This window comes from Ursus maritimus, unplaced genomic scaffold (genome assembly GCF_017311325.1).
Source record: "Ursus maritimus isolate PB19 unplaced genomic scaffold, ASM1731132v1 scaffold_1, whole genome shotgun sequence".
In the NCBI taxonomy this organism is placed as follows: domain Eukaryota; kingdom Metazoa; phylum Chordata; class Mammalia; order Carnivora; family Ursidae; genus Ursus; species Ursus maritimus.
In genome coordinates this window covers 71,332,970-71,351,428 of record NW_024423343.1, presented here as the reverse complement: position 1 = coordinate 71,351,428, position 18,459 = coordinate 71,332,970, and the positions used below count along the sequence as shown (strand labels likewise).

Below are 18,459 nucleotides of genomic sequence, written 5' to 3'. Positions count from 1 at the left end.
CAATTCTCATTTTAAAACTTAGTTTATTTCTTCATAATCCTTTTATACATTCATTTGGGCCTGTATGTTGAAGGGTAATATCTTTTTACATACCTATGAATATCAGCCAGCTTACAATAAGTCTTCACAACAGTGATTCTTTTCACAGTAGTTCAAGAGTTCAAGGCATGTTTTGCAATGTCAAAATGCAATGGTTTTGACATTTGTAATATGTTCTTAGGTATAAGAAAAGTCACACTACCAAAAGAAAAGTATAATTAGTATTAGTACTTTGAAAGTCAATCCAAAATTCCTTTTTTTTTTTGAGATATGAATCTAATTTTCTGTATTTAGGACATTTTAAAACCTGAAATACAGATTAAGTTTGAATAATTTTCTCCAGTCTAGGTTCAGAAGAGTTCAAGAGCTTGACACTAGTCATTGTGGAAACAAACCAGAATTTAATATTTTGGGTCAAACACACCTTATATAAATAGGAAAAAAAGAGTTGGATTTTTGGAAAATATTGAATTACTTGTCTTTAACCTATTGAAGGAAGTGGAGCTACTGGTAAATCTCATTTTATACCTGCATTAGTTAGACAGACTTGAGACACTGCAGAGGTAACGTATTTATCTTTTTCTAGGCAAAGTCAATGAACGGGTTTGCAGATGGCAACGGAGATATTAAATGAGGGCCCGTGTGTCTTGCTGCAGATTATCTGGGTTGAAAAATTAAATGGACAGTGTAAACACGCAATCTGTTTCACTCTCTTGGAAATGCTAGGATAAAAATCTATGGAATTTCCCCCCCTAGGTTCTCTAATCAATTTGCAGATGTCAAGAAGCATTTTGAAAGTTTAATCCTCATTTTCTGAGGTTGTACAAGCAAGACTCCTTTTCTGAAGATACACAGCATATAAGATGCTTTTCTGAAAAATATAAAAATATTTGAGTGGAGGGGCCCATTGCAGGTTAGATTTCCGCTCCCATCTGCCCCTCAGGGGAGAGTACTAGTGACTAGGTGCAGAACACACCACGGACCCAGCAGGTCTGGTGACACTCGGTAGATAGAAGGCCAATTTCCTAACACATTCAGATTCCTAGTGGTTCTGTTCACATTCAGGTTAGTGTAGCCCATGGTACAAATCTTGCAGTTAAAACTGTTAGATCTGCAGAGAAAATTTTCTTGTACAATAACTGGGACCAGTGGTAAGAAAATACAGTCATATCTGAATATATTACAATCTAGGATGAGACAGTGTGCATATTCTCCTAAATGTGGTGTTAATCTATAACTGAATTAAGAAGTACCCTGGAAGTTCTTAATCGAGGGAGTTTAAAAAGGGGATGATTACTTCATTTCAATACAATCTTATGTTACAAACCATATGCCACAGCAGCTTAGTTTTAAAAGATGGCCAAAGCAAAACAAAACGATTGTATGAAACAGCAGAAATAAATTTAGCTATCACATTAGGAGACAAAAATTTCACATTCTCTGTCCAAGTCATCATCTCTGAAGTGGAATTTGGCATTAAGGCAAAAGTAGACATTCCTTATATGTCAGCTAAAAGCTAGAATGTAACTAGACTGGTAGTCTTCTTAAAATGTAAAAGAAAATCTTCTCTGCCATTAAAAAATCTTCTCTTTATTGTGCCAAATGAAAAATCACTGGAAAAGGCACGAGACGAAACCTCTCACACGTGGGTATGGCAAATTAAAATCTTGCCAGGGAGTTCAGCGTGGAGCAATCTGAACATGGGCTAGAAGACTAGAAGAACAGAAATTACAGAGTGATTGGAACTGATGATACCCGACAAAGATTTTTTCTTTTTTTCTTTCTTTTCTTTCTTTCTTTTTCTTTCTTTCTTTCTTTTTTCCTTTTCTTTCTTTCTTTCTTTCTTTCTTTTTCTTTCTTTCTTCTTTCTTTCTTCTTTCTTTTTTCTTTCTTTCTCTCTCTTTTCTTTCTTTTTTCTTTTTCTTTTTTTCTTCCTTTTTCTTTCTTTCTTTCTTTCTTTCTTTCTTTCTTTCTTTCTTTCTTTCTTTTTCTTTCTTTCTTTCTCTCTCTTTCTTTTTCAATTTTATGAACCGAAAGAAAATGAATGCAGAAGATAAACTAGTGAGAAGCTGAGAAGAGAGAAGACAATATGCTCCTAGCCATGGTCTGAGATTCAATGACCAATCCTCTCTCGCTCCCATTCCCAGGAGTGTCTCATCGTTACTTGCTACTTGCACAAAGAAATTCTACGTTCTCACAATTCCTAAATTTTATTCAGCACTTCAGTGGTTGTCGACCTAGCTTGACAAATATTTTACAACTTTTCCCTGGCCTGTTTCAGTTCTTCTAACTGACCCCACCAGGAGTGAGCAAATTATTTTAGCAGGAAAAAAAAAAGAGAGAGAAGTGAGATTTGATCAACACCATTAAATGATGCATTCTATCAGTGTACATTCAAGGTAGGTTTAGATGCATGCTAATTATTTTTTAATTAGCAAATGCTGAATATGGTAGGGCCCTGTGGTGGGTGTCACCATTGTGTTTCCCTATCAGTTCTGCTAATAATGAGCAGTCACTTAATCTTTGATCCTTGGTTTCACCATCTATAAAATATGGGAATTGAATTATAAAACCTATTACTTTCTTCACAATTTCCAAATTCTGCTTTTTGGTTTTGTCTGTGACACATCTGAAATAACATAGACCACCAAGGGATTCTCTTTCATTAGAAGGCTAAATATTAGCATGATTAAGCTAAATGACATCTAGTTGCTTTTTAAAATTAGGACTAAATATACTTTTGGAAGACAGTAGGGAATATTTTAAAAGGAGGTGAGAAAAATAATGACACATAAAAGCAAAGCCAGAGAGAAAAAAGAGTGTCAAATATTGGAAAATTTGCATTGACACGCTTTGAAAAACTGCCTATTATGGAAATTCCATTTAATATTAACATTTTTAATGAAACTTTTGTATTCCAACCAACATTTTTTCTTCTGTGTAGAAGAAGCCGTCAGAAGCAGAGGGATGATTGTCTTCACTAAATAGTGTGTGCAGAGCAGTGTCAAACACGGCAGGAGCACGTTTCACAAGAGAAAAGATATTTAGAATATCTTCAAAAACCATAATAACCCCACTTTAAGACGTGAATTCTTCAATATTTCCAAGTAACCTAAAATGCTGTTATTTGTAAATTTCCTTCAAGAGATACTTCTTGAAGACATCAACCGCCATCAACTTGACTCACTTGTTAGTGTTACTTTCTCAATTTCCTGAGGGGAAATAAAATATCTATACTTTAAATAAATTTATTGAAATAAAAAACACCTTCAGGGTGCCTGGGTAGCTCAGTCGGTTAAGCGCATGCCTTCGGCTCAGGTCATGATCTCAGGGTCCTGGAATCGAGCCCCGCATCGGCCTCCTTGCTCAGTGGGGAGTCTGCTTCTCCCTCTGCCTCTCCCCTCCCTTCGTGCTCCCTCTGTCTCTCTCTCAAATGAATAAATAAAATCTTTTTAAAAAATCTCCATATATATTTTAAATAAATAATCAAAAATTATTCCCTGCTAAGCAATTTTAAGTTGAACTTTGTACAATGGCAAACGTGGGCTCCCTGCTTTCCGATGATTTGCTCAGTACGTTCCCTGGTATTTTTGCGTAAACTCTAAGACAGCCCTGAGTTTTCTCTGCCCCAATAAGTCACATGGTGGCAAAATTCCAGCACAGTAGTAGTTTTGTTTAATAATTCTACTAAAGTAGAAGTATTAAGAATAATAAATTCTTATGGAACTTGTAACCTAATGAATCTATTGTAGATCTTCATTTTAAAATAAAAGCTGATTTTGAAGTCTTCAGACACTGCAACCAGGTTACTATTTTCATACAATCATGGAAATTTAAAATGCAAAGTTAATTGAAAGTATAAAGATGAAAAGCAAGTGCTATGCCTAAAATAGTGTACAACACAGTCATGTTTCACTTAACTTTCAAGTCAGAACATAAATTAAGAATTCTAGATGTGACATGCCAAATATTTTAGACAGAGAAGAAAGCACACAACAGAATTCGTACCAATTACACACTTAAACGTGTAGCTTAAAGGCAACAAGTTCATGCCGTAATAGTGACAACAAATAATGTTTCCCTTATTTTAAAAAGTGATGGTGCATAGAAACCCCATCACCACTTTATACAGTACTGACATTTCATAAATAGCAATTTCCCAAGCTTTATATTATACTCAAAGTCAAAATATTTGAAAGGAGCAAAGAACACTGACACATTGAGCCTAAGAAGAATATTTTTTGCTTATAACACAATTCAAAAGAAATAATATTACACAATGACATTCCATCAAAAACAAATAATATGAAGTTTAACAGTATAGGTATATACAATAAATTTGTTTTATGCTCTAAGCTTTATCCTGTTCTTGTGAGCATTTTCTATTTATAATCATGTTGAGAGTTAAGAAAAATTAGAACTTTTCACTTTTTATCATTTTTGTTAACCTACCTCTTTTCTTAAGAAGTGTGTTTGGTAATTAAGATGTAAGACCAGTCAGATAGCAGTTATAGTAAACTAACACGAAAACAAGAAAAACATCTCAAAATGTACAAATTTCTCTAGAGTAAAAGTTGAACCAATAAAAATATGGAGTTCTATTTGGATACATCCAAATAAATCATAAAACATAGTGTCAAGGAAAATGGAGATGTTAAAACATTCTCTCAAAACTTAAATAAGTGTATTTACCCAACATAAGTGAATAAAACAGGAAATATTATTCTTATTTATTTGAACAACCACTTAACTATGGTACAGCCACAGTAAATAAATAATTTCATTCTCATATATTCAAAAACAACCTATGAGAAATTAAGGTAAAAAGCACAAGCAAGATCACCCCTTCACATAAACTCTTTTTAAAATCCCTTCACATATGAACTTTAAAAAAACTGACTATATAATTTAGATTCTCTGCAGTAGCCAAATAAAGATAACTTCTAAATGTTTTACAGGTTGAAAGTAACTTCTAGAACCTACTGTTTTATGGAACTCAAGACTTCCTACTTTGTACCCTATTGGTCAATTTATTTCCTTCCCCCAAACCGACACCTACATCCTTGTTCCCATTTCCAGATTAGTCTTTAAAATCCCTGAGGGCAGAACCTATCCATCTGTTCTCTATTGGCCCCAGTATTGTGGCAATGAAGATGTGGGGTCCCCTATCTTATTTAATGAATGGATAACTGCATGAATGAGAGTACCACAGCTGTCAGATATTCGCCTTCAATGATCTCATCCTAGGCAAATGAAGATGGGTTCAGTAATATATTCCCATAGCGAAATGAACTATAATCGCTACACTGGGCTCTGCATGAAAATACATAGATATGTCCTTTCAAACACTGCTACCCAAGTTATGCTTTATAGAACACTAAAATGTGTTCTATGCTATGTGCATGATCAGTTTCTAAGAATCTATCAAAGAATGCTTTCAGTCTTGGAACATCTCAACAGAAGAGTGTTCTAAGGAAGAGAGCTTAGGAAACAGTGTTTTAGACCAACAAAAGGTACCATGTTAAATCTCCTTTACCAAAGCAGAATTACAGATTTGAAAGAAAGACTCAATGTTCCACATATTATTCAGAATTCATCACTTCTGTCTCTACGGAAGTAGAATAAAGGCAAAAGTATCATGAGCCTTCTTTTGCACCTACTTTCTCATTTTGAAAGGGTAGGGAAATAGCTATTTACAGTTACTGAAGAGTTCTCTTATTTTTTCTCAAAATATCTTCTACTTTCCTCCTCCCTCTGTTCTAAGTGTGTATGTACAAAAGTAGTGGGGACCTCTGAAATAAATCTTAAAAACCTCTTTCTAACAATGGATCTTTATGCCTGATTAATCTCTGGAAGTATTCAGAAAACATTAATATTTATCTGACAAATAAGCAGACTATGAAATTTCTGTGAGGAAAATGTCAAGGGATATTGTCCTCAGAGTTCATGCAAGTCCATTATGATGGTACAGAATGACCCAACTGGTCTTCTGTTTGACTAAACCGCGAATACCATCATGAAAGCTGTTGTTTCTGCATAGGAAGAAAAGTACTATATGGGAATTGATGCGAAAGTAGGAAGCTAGCTAAGTCTACAGTGTGGGTTATCACAGGATTTAGACTTAGTGCCAGCTCCACCACTAGCTATGTGACTTTCGGGATTTCTCAATGTCTCAAGCTGTCGGTTGTCTCATTTGTAAATGATAGGAATTAACAATTGTAGTGGCTTCCATACTGCTTCGGGGCTGCTGTGGTCACAGAGTATGACGAGCAGGACAGCAAGAAGAGGGGAGGCCAAGTAAGGCTACTTGTACCTCACTTCCATCTTCCCACTGAGCGGCTCCCTTTTTACGTGTTTTAGACACCAAAGTTCAGGGCGATATGCAATTTTTTCGAAGATCCTTCTTCATTAAAAAAAAAAAAAGAAAAGAAAATCGCACATTATACAATCCAAAGTTCTGCTGAGCCGTAACGTGCTCTAGTTCACATTTTTAATGAAAGTGTTTTCATCTCAGAAAAAAAATGCTTTCACATTTCTTTTTCTTCATTCATGTGCTCTTGATTCAAGTAAAATAAAACCTTAATGACTTGTATTATTTTTATATAGCTTATTTTACATTTTTGTAATATCTTCCTTGTTAAATAAAAAGATGAATTGATGTGCTGCTTTTCAAAATAAAATTAAAGACAACACGGAGATGGGAATGAAGTCAATTCCTGCCTGGACTTGACTTCAGAGTTATTTTTCCCATGCTGCCTTTGGGCTCTTAAATACTGTACTGCATTATCTTTGAGGTAGAACAACGACAACAACAACAAAAGGCAAAAACATTCACATAAAGAGGGAAAATGAGAAAAAAAAAGCTGTGAGAGATTTCTTTTTTACAGAATTATCATCATTAGGCTTTGCAGTCTTCTTTGACACAAAGTTGAGAGATAGTCTTCTTAATACGAAGGGCCGTTAGGCGGGCTGCCCCATTGGCATACCAACACTCCCGCATTATTCTCCCCATAACTCGGAGTGCCTTGAAGAGAGAAAAATATTAAACACTTTAGCTAGTCACACGAACACAGTCCAAGAGAAGCATAACCACAAACCCAGGAATTGATGCTAAGCCCTGGTGAAAAAACAGTAAACTTAAAACAGTATCAGAAGATCAGGACCAGACCTCTTTAAAAATCCAGTCAACACACACATATTAACCTTATGGAGACTAACCTTTTTTTTAAAAAAAGGTTTTATTTATTTTTTGAGAGAGAGAGAGAGCACAAGCAGGGGGAGCGGCAGGTAGAGGGAGCAAGGAACCCTATGCGGGGCTCAATCCCAGGACCCTGGGATCGTGACGTAAGCCACCCAGGCGCTCCTGGAGACTAACTTTAAGTTGAAAATTCAACCCACTGATTTCTGGGAATATGGTAGAGTAGCTATTTTTTAAAATCTTCTGAGAAGGGACATGAAAGACAAAAAGGAATATGGGATGAGTTGCAAATTCCTTGATCTGGATGGTAAGTACATATTTGCATGATTTTTTTGTTATTCATCAAGCTGTATATTAAGATTTGTGCATTATAACATTTAAATTATGCCACAATAAAATAATGATGTGGGTGTCAATATCAAAAATTCTGAATTAAAACAATATAAGTGACCTGCTCAATAAATAAGATACATCCTCAGAGGGGCAAACAGAGAATGCATGGATCCGGGGAGATACAAGAAATCACTGAAGCAAGTGGCCAGTCTGATGACATGTGCTGATCTCACAGCCTAGAATTTCAGAATTGATGAACCACACGTGAAGGACAAGAAACGCAGCCAAAGCCAAAGCACACAGAAGAATTTTATCTTGGGATTCTGTAAACATACGGCTGAAAGGAATGCAAGCTTTCTGAAGACTGATACAAGGTCATATACTTACATATGTGGAGTGAACTGGATGCCTAGATTAAGACAGAAGAACAATATGGTCTCTGAAAATCTTCCCTGATAGTACCTCAAAATTATAATAGATAAAACATGTATAAGAACATAGCCTGGGACGCCTGGGACGCCTGGGTGGCTCAGTCAGTTAAGTGTCCGACTCTTGATTTTGTCTCAGGTCATGATCTCAGGGTCAAGAGATGGAGTCCCTCCTTGAGCTCCACGCTGGGCATGGAGCCTGCCTGAGAGTCTCTCTGCCCTTCTCCCTCTGCCCCTTTCCCTAACCCCTGCCCTCCAACCACCCCACCCCCCACCAAAAAAGGAACATAGACTTACTTCACAGCTTTGCCACTGGTTTGGGATACTTGGTCGAAACTTCTGGTCACAAACAACCTTCCTCATTTCCTCTATTGAGGGATCTGAAGGCACCATGTCATAATAAGGCAACTGGTACTCCTCAACAATTCCTATCAGAAATTTGCATAATAAATTTCCCAGTGTGAATAATAAACAAAGATGCTTATTTCAAAAGAATACCAATTAAGTCCTCTAGGCACAAGTGGCACCCCGGGAAACTGGAAAGTCAGGATTATGAAAATTTTGTATCACTATAAAACTAAGGATATAAGTATAAAGCACTCAGCTGAAAAGTGATTACATGAGTTTAAAAAATGTGTATTATGAAAATGTACATAATTTTGATAATTACATAAATCTTATATAAAACATAAAATTATATATTTTATAAAACATAATTTTATACAATTACATATTATATATAATTTTATATAAACAAATTACATTTACATAACTTAATGATATAAAAATATAATTTATATTATAAAAATTATGTGAATTCTGATTTATATAGAATACCATTGTACAATTCAAAAGTAATGCCTAATTGCAAAATGTATAGCATGGCCTCATTTGGGAATGAAGTATGTTTCTCCATTAAATAACCTTTTCAAAACAGAACAGCATTCTCTTTTTGAAAATTGATAGGCAATCTTTTAAAAGTTGAGTTTTACATTTGGATTTTAGAAGGACTGTGCCTGAGAATGTGCCAACGAAGCAGCGAAGGTACTGAGGATGGACAGTTCAACATGAAGGTTCATATTTAAAAAGTCTCAAATACAAAGACCTGACCTTAATTATCAGAATATTCCCTGAACTTGAGAACTTCCTCATAAAATTGTTTTAACAGTCCTTTCAATTTAAAATATCTAAAATATGTCCTAATATTACGTTAACTAACTTACTATTTCAACAGTTGAAGAAAATTTAAGGACAATAACCTAAAAGCTGATCTAGAAAAATATTAATACGAAATTTTAAAAATTATTACAAACATGTTTGAAGCTTGCTATTTACCATACACTGTCCTAAGCCCTTTATAAATTTTAATTATTCCTCAAAACCACTGACTAAAAGAGGTATCATATTATCCCTACTTTGTAGAATGAGGAAACTGAGACACAAAGAGTCCTCAATTTGCTCCAGGTCAAAGAACTCGTAAGTGGCAGATCTAGAACTCAATCCCAGGCTCAAGAATTCCACTGTAATTCTACTGCTGCTATAAATAGCTTCATCTTCCTGAATGGTTTACTATTTTACCTGTGAATAAAAGGGGGAAAGTATGTCTTCTCATTCAAAAGAATTTTACCTTTGTAAGTTCAAAAGTTTTTTATTCATTTTTTAAAAAATGAAATTGGTGAAAGCAAAATGGTATCAATACAAAATACAAAAATTGACAGTGGTTTGATAATGACAGCTCTTTTAATGAATGTTTACTCTGTACCATGCTCTGCACTAATTAATTAACCAAATGAATCCATTAAATCCTCAAAGCCCAAGGGGTCAGTTTTATTATTCATTTTACGGATGAGGAAAGTGAGACCAAGTAACTTTCCTAAAGTCAGACACTCAAGAATTTGCTAAACCATGGCTTAGTGTTAAGTCTGTCTCACTGGGAAGTAAAAACTCTAATCCATTTTCTACCAGTAGTTAACTTTTCTCCACGGATGCCACAACTTCATAGGCTGCATTTGTAAGGTTTCATCTTTTTAATCTCTTCCTCCTCTCATTATTAATCTCTAAACTGCTAGGAGCAGTAGAGTCAAGAAGTTAGTCTCTGCTCACCTCTGCCCTCCACTTTCTCCCTTTTACATTCATTATCACAGGGAAAAAGTAACAACAGCAACAAAAAACAAACAAACAAAAACGAACAAACAATCAAAAACAGGAAAAGCCTGAAAACTAGAACACTTCAAGTCCTGTGGCTTTCGGTAAATCATTTAACATCTTTGGGTTCAATTTCTGGTAGAAAGTAGGGATACAGCTAACTGCATGCAAACTCAAGAAAATCTTCAAGTGCTTCACAAAGCATCATTGAGAAAATCAGAATTATCAGGAGAACTGTCACCCCCCACACCTGAGCAGTAATCGTAATACAAAATCATCATTATGTGTAGGGTGTTCCACTTTTGCCACTGGAAAGATATCACCGAATGATATATTCTTAAATATTAACAAGCGATTCAGTATAGTGCTTAGAAAAAAATACATAGAAAGAAATACCTTGTATTCAGGGTATCAAGGAAAGACATATACGAAGAATATCTTCAACATCTTACCTCCAACTGAACACCTTCGCGCTATTTCCCAATAAACCAGACCAACAGAATAGATGTCAGCTCGTTTGAAGGACTCAAAGATATTCACATTCATTGTATCATCAAGCATTTCAGGAGCCATATACCTTCAAAAACATGCACATTTCAGATCCTCTGTAGGACTTTACAGCAATCCAGTAAAATACTGTCTTACTAAGTCCTCACATAAAATATAAATTAATAGCTTACATCAATTTTAAAAGTAGATCTAAGCCACTATAATAAATCACATTTAAGTAATACAGTTATTGACTGAACTATAATTTTGAAAACATTTTAAATAAAACTAGAGGTCAACCTACTCGGTGTGTCAAAGAACAGGTGCCAAGAGCCAAATACTTGCAAAGGACAAGCTAGAGGGAAATCCAGTACACAAAGCACTCAATAGGAGAGATGGAACTCAATTTCCACCAACAAATGTTGCCATGGAAAGCTCCTTGAGGGCAAAGAGCATCTCTTATTCATCATGGTGGGCCCACGACTCTAACACAGTGCTCAGCAGCATTCCATAAACCCCTTCTCTGAATGAACAATTTTATTATACATTGGCTTCCAGAAATATATACACATTAAATATTGGCTACAAGAAGATGACAGCTTCGTTTGAATAAGACTAAACCAAAGAAATCTATAGTCCATGGGATCTGCCAGAGTCTAGCTGTCCTAGGGGGATTCTGACGATTTCCCAGAATATTAAGATGAGGATGTAATACCCTCCCAAACTCTGAAAAGTTTTAGATCTTCTGAAGGAGGCCAGCATCCAAGACTTTCCTAGGGGTCAATGATATGGAGACTGTCCGAAGGGCAAGTGAAGCTTACTTTTTATAGGAAAAAGAAGAGAAGTCCCGTAGGGCCGCCCAGTTTGAATAAACTGCCCTGAAGTGTTCCTGGGACCTCATTAAATTCTCCTAGGGAACCAAGTGAAGGACTCAGAGGGATGGACTTGAAATCTCAAACATGGCTTGGAGGTCAACTCTACCAGAAATCCTCTACTCCCAAGAGCCTTTGACAACTCCAGGAAAATGTTTTGGTTGTTTTCTGACTGCAAGGTCAAGGACTCAGGAATTATGTCAAAACAGCATGATCCTGATATTCAAATAAAAGGAAGTGGAAGTATGATGGCCGCATGGCCACAGGTTGGCCAGAACAAGAAAGCATTAGAAATCCCATTACTAATGGGCCTGTCGTAATATATATGTAGTATGTTCTGCTTCTCTCACACTTGTTCTGAACCTTCAGAGATTCTGTTCCTTGAATGCGGGACTTGTGTCCAAACTCCTACTATCTCAATACGCATCAATTTGCGAGACTTAAGGATAAGTACAATTATAGTAAATACAAAAATTGTTACATATTCTGAAATATTAAGGGAGTGCAGTAGCACACGTCTGTATTTAGAGTCCCTCACTTACCTTGCTCAATATATTGACTCTGCCTCTATTGTTTAGAATGCTGAACAAACTAGCCTGAGTTCAGCTCCTTTGTGAGTAGAAAGGCTTTGGAGGAGCTATATACTGATGACATCTTTCCCCCCACCTATCCATAGGAAAATGTATTCCTAGAAACTGGCCCACTCAAAATAACGTATCACCATCTCTTCCACCATCCCTCTCTACTGGCTTCCCCACCCAAATGGCTACTGCGCATATGACTAAACTGTCCTTGCTTTATACCCATTCTGTCACCGACTTCTCAATGACCCAGACAAGACTGCTTGCTTTCTTGGGCCTAATGATTTTCCATTTGGACTCCCACCCCCACCCCCAAAAAACCTACATACTCATCCCAGGATTTCACGTTTACGGGGCAGTCATACGTCCGAGAGTGCCACCAAAGTGAGTGATCGTACCTTTTGGTTCCCACTTTAGGGTTCTGAGGTATGTCAATCGTGTTCAGTACCGAATCATGCTTCACAGCCAGCCCCAAGTCGGCTATGGCACAAGTTTCACATTTTTTCACTAAGATATTCTTTGATTTTATATCTCGATGAGCAATAGCAGGTTTACCTACGAACCATAGGAAAAGAATACTCATTTGCTGTTGTTGTTGTTGTTACAGAAGACTCACTCTCTAAAAGGAATCACATTGAAGAGCTGGCTCAAAAGTCACTTCCGAAGACAGGTCTTCCTGACCACACATTCCACATCCCCTGTCAGTCTCCACAGAGTACGTCATTTTGCCCTCTTCAGAACCTTTATCACTGTCTAAATTATATTGTTCATTCACATCGGTGTTTAATTATCTGTTGCTCCCAGCTAGACTGTAGGCTGCCTAAGGGCAGTGCCTGTGTGTTCTTCACCAGCATGACTTTGACGCTTAGAACACTAGGTGGCACTTAGTGGCCACTAATAAATTTCCGTTGCCTGAACACGGAGGAATTAGCATCGCTCCATCCACATAAGAACATAGCAAGTATTCTCTTACAAAGTAAGTTTCAAACTTCTACTACCCTAGACCAGCAGTTCTCAAAAGGGACCCCAAAATCCCTGGGAGTCTTTGAGACTCTTCCAAATACGTATCTGTGGGATATTACCTTTTCCTCACATACTCCAGCCAAAACACAAAGGAACAACTGAATGAAGAACATGCATGAAGATCCAGGCATTACGTCAGACATTAAAGAGATTTGCAAAAATGTAAAACGAAACCATATTTTCACTAGATTGGTTTTTGTATTACAAAAAAGATGCAAATTTTTAAAGCTTGTTTAATATTTTATTATTATTAAGTAAATTAATAAATACTTTTTAAATTTTTCAGTGTTAGTTTCTAGAGTAAATAAATATTAATAGATAGAACCCAAATACACAAAAACCTTTGGGGTCTTCAATAATTTTTAAGAGTTTAAGGGATCATAAATCCAAACTTGAGAACCACTGCCCTGACTGGACTAATGACTTTCTAGAGCGAATTCTCTATTAACACAATAAGTAGAAAAGACAGTGGGTATTATTTGGCCTTTGAGTACATTATATGTAAATATTTTTTTCAATATTTTTTCAATATTTTCACATTACCATCTCCAATTATTTTAGCTATCAAAGGTAAATATTTAAATTATTTATATTTATAGAGCATTTGCCACCAAAGCAAGATCTCCCAGGGATGTGTGCTAAATGGCAAAGCTGGAGCCACCAGGTGTAAAATTATTATTGTGGTCAATATACAAAATGAAGAGTACATAGATGAGAGTTGGCTGTATTATGATAATACCCTCAGCTTTATAAGGTACCTTAGTGTTTCTTACATTTGTTACTTGTTTGTAATAAACTAAAATGCAACTAAACACTAAAACACAACTTGGTGTTTCTATCTTCATATCCAAGCAGAAAAAAATTTAGGAAGAAAACACATACCTTGTGTGCCAACAATTTCCATATGTAGGTGGGCCAGACCACTAGCTATCGAAAGGGCCAGTTTGACCATGCCGGCCACGGTCACGATGTTTCTATTCAAATAGTCATATAAGGAACCCAGTTCATGGTATTCGGAGACAAGCCAAAGTTGAGTCCAAGTTCCATTATCTAAATGGGAAAAAGTCGTTTTATTGCTGTAAATATATGTTGAGAAAGAAACTAAAAGCTTTTTAGCAAATGTATTTGAAGTAAATCTGTATTATCCACAAAGCAAAGCTAATTCCTTTAGTGAGGATGCTGGCAATCCAAATTAGCAAAGTAAAATTTCTCACTGAATCCCTGAAGATATTGCTGTGCTAGAGCCTGTTGTATGTACCCGCCAGCACTACGGGAGCTGTGAGAGTGATTCTGATTAAGTGAACAACCCCTTTCTTATTCTCTTTATATACTGATAGTACCACTTTATAGGAGAAACTACTGACAGATGCGTTTAGGCTCACTGTGGTGCTATAAATTACTCTGAGCTTTTAAGAAAGATCGTTCCAGTACAAACCAGAAATGCAACAAATTTACACAAAGTGTTATTACTGTAATAAAAGCTCTAAAATTCTAAGAATGTTCACATTGTTCACCTTTCAAAATACGAAACTGATTTTCCCTAAAAGTTTACGTTAAGAGCCAAATACAGTTACTAGACATTTTCAAGTAATTTACTTCATTCAACCAAAAGCTAATCCAGCTTATAAAATATTTTTAGCAGAACAGAAATTAGCCTAAAACTTCTCCAGGTCTTAGAGTCCCTGGAGTTAGCTTTAGCTTTTCGAATAGTGTCTACAACAGCCTTGGGCAGTCCTGACCAGTTCTGACTCTCAGAGAAAGGAAGCAATAATGAACATTTGCTAAGGACTTCTTCTATTAAATGCCTTATGTACAAGAGTTACTCTTAATCCAAATATTTAATTTCTAAATCCAGGTAGTGATAAAATTTCCTAGGAATACAAAAATCAACATGATAAAGTTCAGTAATAAACTAACCATGTATAAAACTAACCCTTATTCTACCTCTCTCCTTGCTCAGTGCCAGTGGCTCTCTTGCCCTCTCATATCAACGTCTCTGTCAGACCGTTGACTAACCACTGGAACTATAAATACCACAAAAGATTTAGAAATGAAGATGAAAGCGATATTGGAGGTCATTTGAAATCATGCACAAAGCCACTGATAAGTAAGCCAGTGACAGAGGTAGACCAGTTAAACTGAAGAAAAGGCAATCAAGGATGATCTCCCTTGGGCCTATTGTCTTATAATCAAATAAACATCATGATTAAATTAGCCCCATCAAGGTGATCCATATAACTAAAGTCATTACTGCTTTGACAACAATGCTAATTAATCTAATCATAGGTACACTTGAGCTCAAGCTTAGGAAGAAAACGAAAAAGTTCTTAGCTTACTAAGAAATGTCTCCTTTTCAATAGTCTGGATACATTTTCAAAGTATATAGAATTAAGAATTTGGAAAGAACCTTTTTTGTTTGAAGCTCATCTTGGTTTTACTCAGTTTGTACCTGAGTAAATCAGAAAACAGATACCATGTGCAAACATAATAATGGCCAAAATGGACAGTAATTCTAAGCCTCTTTTTTGTCATCTAATTAGTAATATCAAGCTTATAATAGATAAAAATAATTTGTTTTTTAGATAGAAGTTAAAATCTCTACCTCACCAAAGTTCTTCATGAGTATTACTGATTTGAATTCAAAAAACCTTGACTGCATCATCTTTTGCTCATCCTTGTGCCCCATTTCCCTTTGTTATAGGAACTAATGCACAGTTAAATAAGTAAAAGCTATGCAAAAAGAAGAAAGCTAAGCATAGGTAATCCACAAATTATAACCAGTCCCTGATTACTCGGGTATTTATACCGTATTTTATGAATATCGATTTCAATATCAAAACATTGATGCTCTGTCTTGCGCCACAAATCTCAAAAAGTCATACTGTTTGAGGTTGTTGATGTTAAACCTCAATATAATTCATACTCAACGTACATTGATAGAAAATTTCACTAAAATTGATTTGCTTGCTGCCATTCTGATAATGTTCATAGAGAATTTGAGTCCTGGAGTTGAAGCCTATTCATACAGATGAGAAGTACAGTCCTAGCAAAGGTGAATATTCAACTAGCAATACTGGTATGTCTGTACCAGTTATTAAAATATTGAAATACTTCTGTCCTCATTGGCTCACAGCTGCTATTCAAAATTCCAATGCCATCCCTTCGCCCTAGACACCCAAAGCAACCTCCCCCACCTCCTACCCCACCCCCTGACAGGATGCCTCCAGATCTCTTCATGAACCAGCAAATAAAGGATAAAAGCTAGCATGGCAGGGTTCTCCCAGGACTCTGTTCCAGTTGAAGCTTCTGTTCTGATTGGTTGATTCCTGTGCCATACCAGTCACCAAATATTTTAAATATCAACCTGGCTATGGTGTCATCATGATTTAATATCACTCGTTTGCCCTGACTTTATTGTATGGTTCTGTACATTTATCTGTGGAGAAGAGGTAAAGCATTTTCTATCCTCAGTAAAGAAATTAGACTTTTATGTGTTTTATTAAAAGAAATTATTTATGGTGATCTGATGATGGACATAACATGTTTACTTGCTGAACCCAATTAGATTGAAAATACCTTTGTTGTCAGCAGCAATGAAACCAAGTATGTTTTCATGTCTCAGCATAACCGTCTGATAAATTTCTGCCTCCCGAAACCAAGATCTTTCATCTCTGGAGGAGAAGATTTTTACAGCCACATCTTCCCCACACCATCTTCCATGCCAGACCTCACCAAATCTACCTTTTCCCACTATCTCCTGAAGTACGATGGTCCTTGCAATTGTTCTTTGAACCAACAGAGGTAGACCTAACCAAAGAAAAGATGGAATTGATGATTACAAACACGGAAGTGTCAGGAAAGAACTGTCATGGTGACCATTATTTTCACATAAAAAGGCAAACATTGAAGTACTTTCATAATTTTAACGATTTTGAAGAAATAAGCATCATTGTACCAAACTTTCAGGCCAAACCATGCTCAAAAACAAAAACATACAAACAAAAAAACAAAAGAAAACACAACAAAAAAACTCACTGCAAATTCTTAATATGAATTTCTCTTCTCACATTCCCAAATAAAAATTTCTTGAACATAGCCTGCTGCTACAGATACCTGATTTTCCAGAATTGCTGCAAATCTCCCTGATTTGCCCACAAAAGCCAATCAGGTTACTAAATACACAAGGTTAAAAAAAAAAAAAAAAAAAAGAGGCTGTCAGCCTCTAAAATAAAATGCAGCTACTAATACAACTGGGGAAGCAGAAGAATTCCTTGTGAATTTTTTCAAAAACCAAATTAAAATTGCAAAGTGAAGAACCAGATTCAATAACCAAGTGAGGTAATCATGTTACACTAAAAAAAGCAAGGCATTGTCATAGAAAATATCAAATGGATATTCTTCGTGAAATTAAAAAAATCAAGGGAAATATATTCTGAGTGTAGGTCTTTGAACCAATAACCCCACCTCTAGAATTCTAGCCTAAAGATTTAATGCAAAACACAGAAACATTTATGTCAAAATATTTAATACTATTACTTGCAGGAAATAGAAGGGAAAGTATCTGATAATAGAAAAACTGTTAAACATAGTGCAGCGATTAAGAGAACAGATAAGAAAGACCTCAGTTCAAATTTCAGCTGTGACACATGGTAACCACGGGCAAATAATGGAACTTCTCTGAGCTTCAGCTTCCTTATCTAAAAATAAGGGATATTAACAGTACCTATCTCATAGGGGTAATATAAGAATGAATAAGCGTGGTACGCACCTGGCACTCTATCTGGCATATTACATGTTCAGTAATGGTTTGCCCTTAATATTCTATCTTACAACAGATTACTTAGAGCAAATGATAACGATGCTGTTTATGAGGAGGTATTTCTTAATGACATGGGAAAATACTTTTGCTATAATGTTAACTGAAAATAGCACAGTAAATTCTACCCATCTAAAGTGTACCTAGCTATCCAAAATATGCACAAGAAAAAGACTGAAAAGGAAATTTGCCAAATGCTATGATGGTTGCTCCTATTTAGTGGAATCAGGGGGAATTGTGATATTCTTCTTTTTAATATACATTTTCTTAATTTCCACGATGGGTACTTATCACTCTTTTAATTCGAGGAAAATAGGTAAAGAGGTAACAGTATAAGTTTACTCTGGAAAGTCATGTTTAGTTCTTATCCCTGCACTCAGATGGCTCGGAAACTCTCATTGCTACAGCCCCATAAGCTCTGCAGGCTTCGGCCTCTGCTCCTGAAATGAGCCACGGTTTATTCAGATGTTCTCATCTTCATGAGAACCACCCACTGTGGCTAAATAAGCACAGACTATAAGGGTGCTATTATGGA

General features: G+C 36.0%; 1 protein-coding gene across 1 annotated transcript in view; it reads right to left on the bottom strand.

The window, feature by feature from the left end:
* Positions 1-6,898: 6,898 nt before the first annotated feature.
* The window catches only part of ACVR1C (activin A receptor type 1C), a 75,486-nt gene continuing 63,925 nt past the window's right edge, over positions 6,899-18,459 (bottom strand). Inside the window, exons 4-9 of the mRNA XM_040644727.1 lie at positions 16,685-16,915; positions 13,991-14,158; positions 12,484-12,640; positions 10,596-10,720; positions 8,296-8,426; positions 6,899-7,063 (exon numbers count right to left, since the gene is read on the bottom strand). Coding sequence (XP_040500661.1) covers positions 6,938-7,063; positions 8,296-8,426; positions 10,596-10,720; positions 12,484-12,640; positions 13,991-14,158; positions 16,685-16,915 — 938 coding nt within the window. The 3' untranslated portion in view covers positions 6,899-6,937. The remainder of the gene's footprint in view (positions 7,064-8,295; positions 8,427-10,595; positions 10,721-12,483; positions 12,641-13,990; positions 14,159-16,684; positions 16,916-18,459) is intronic.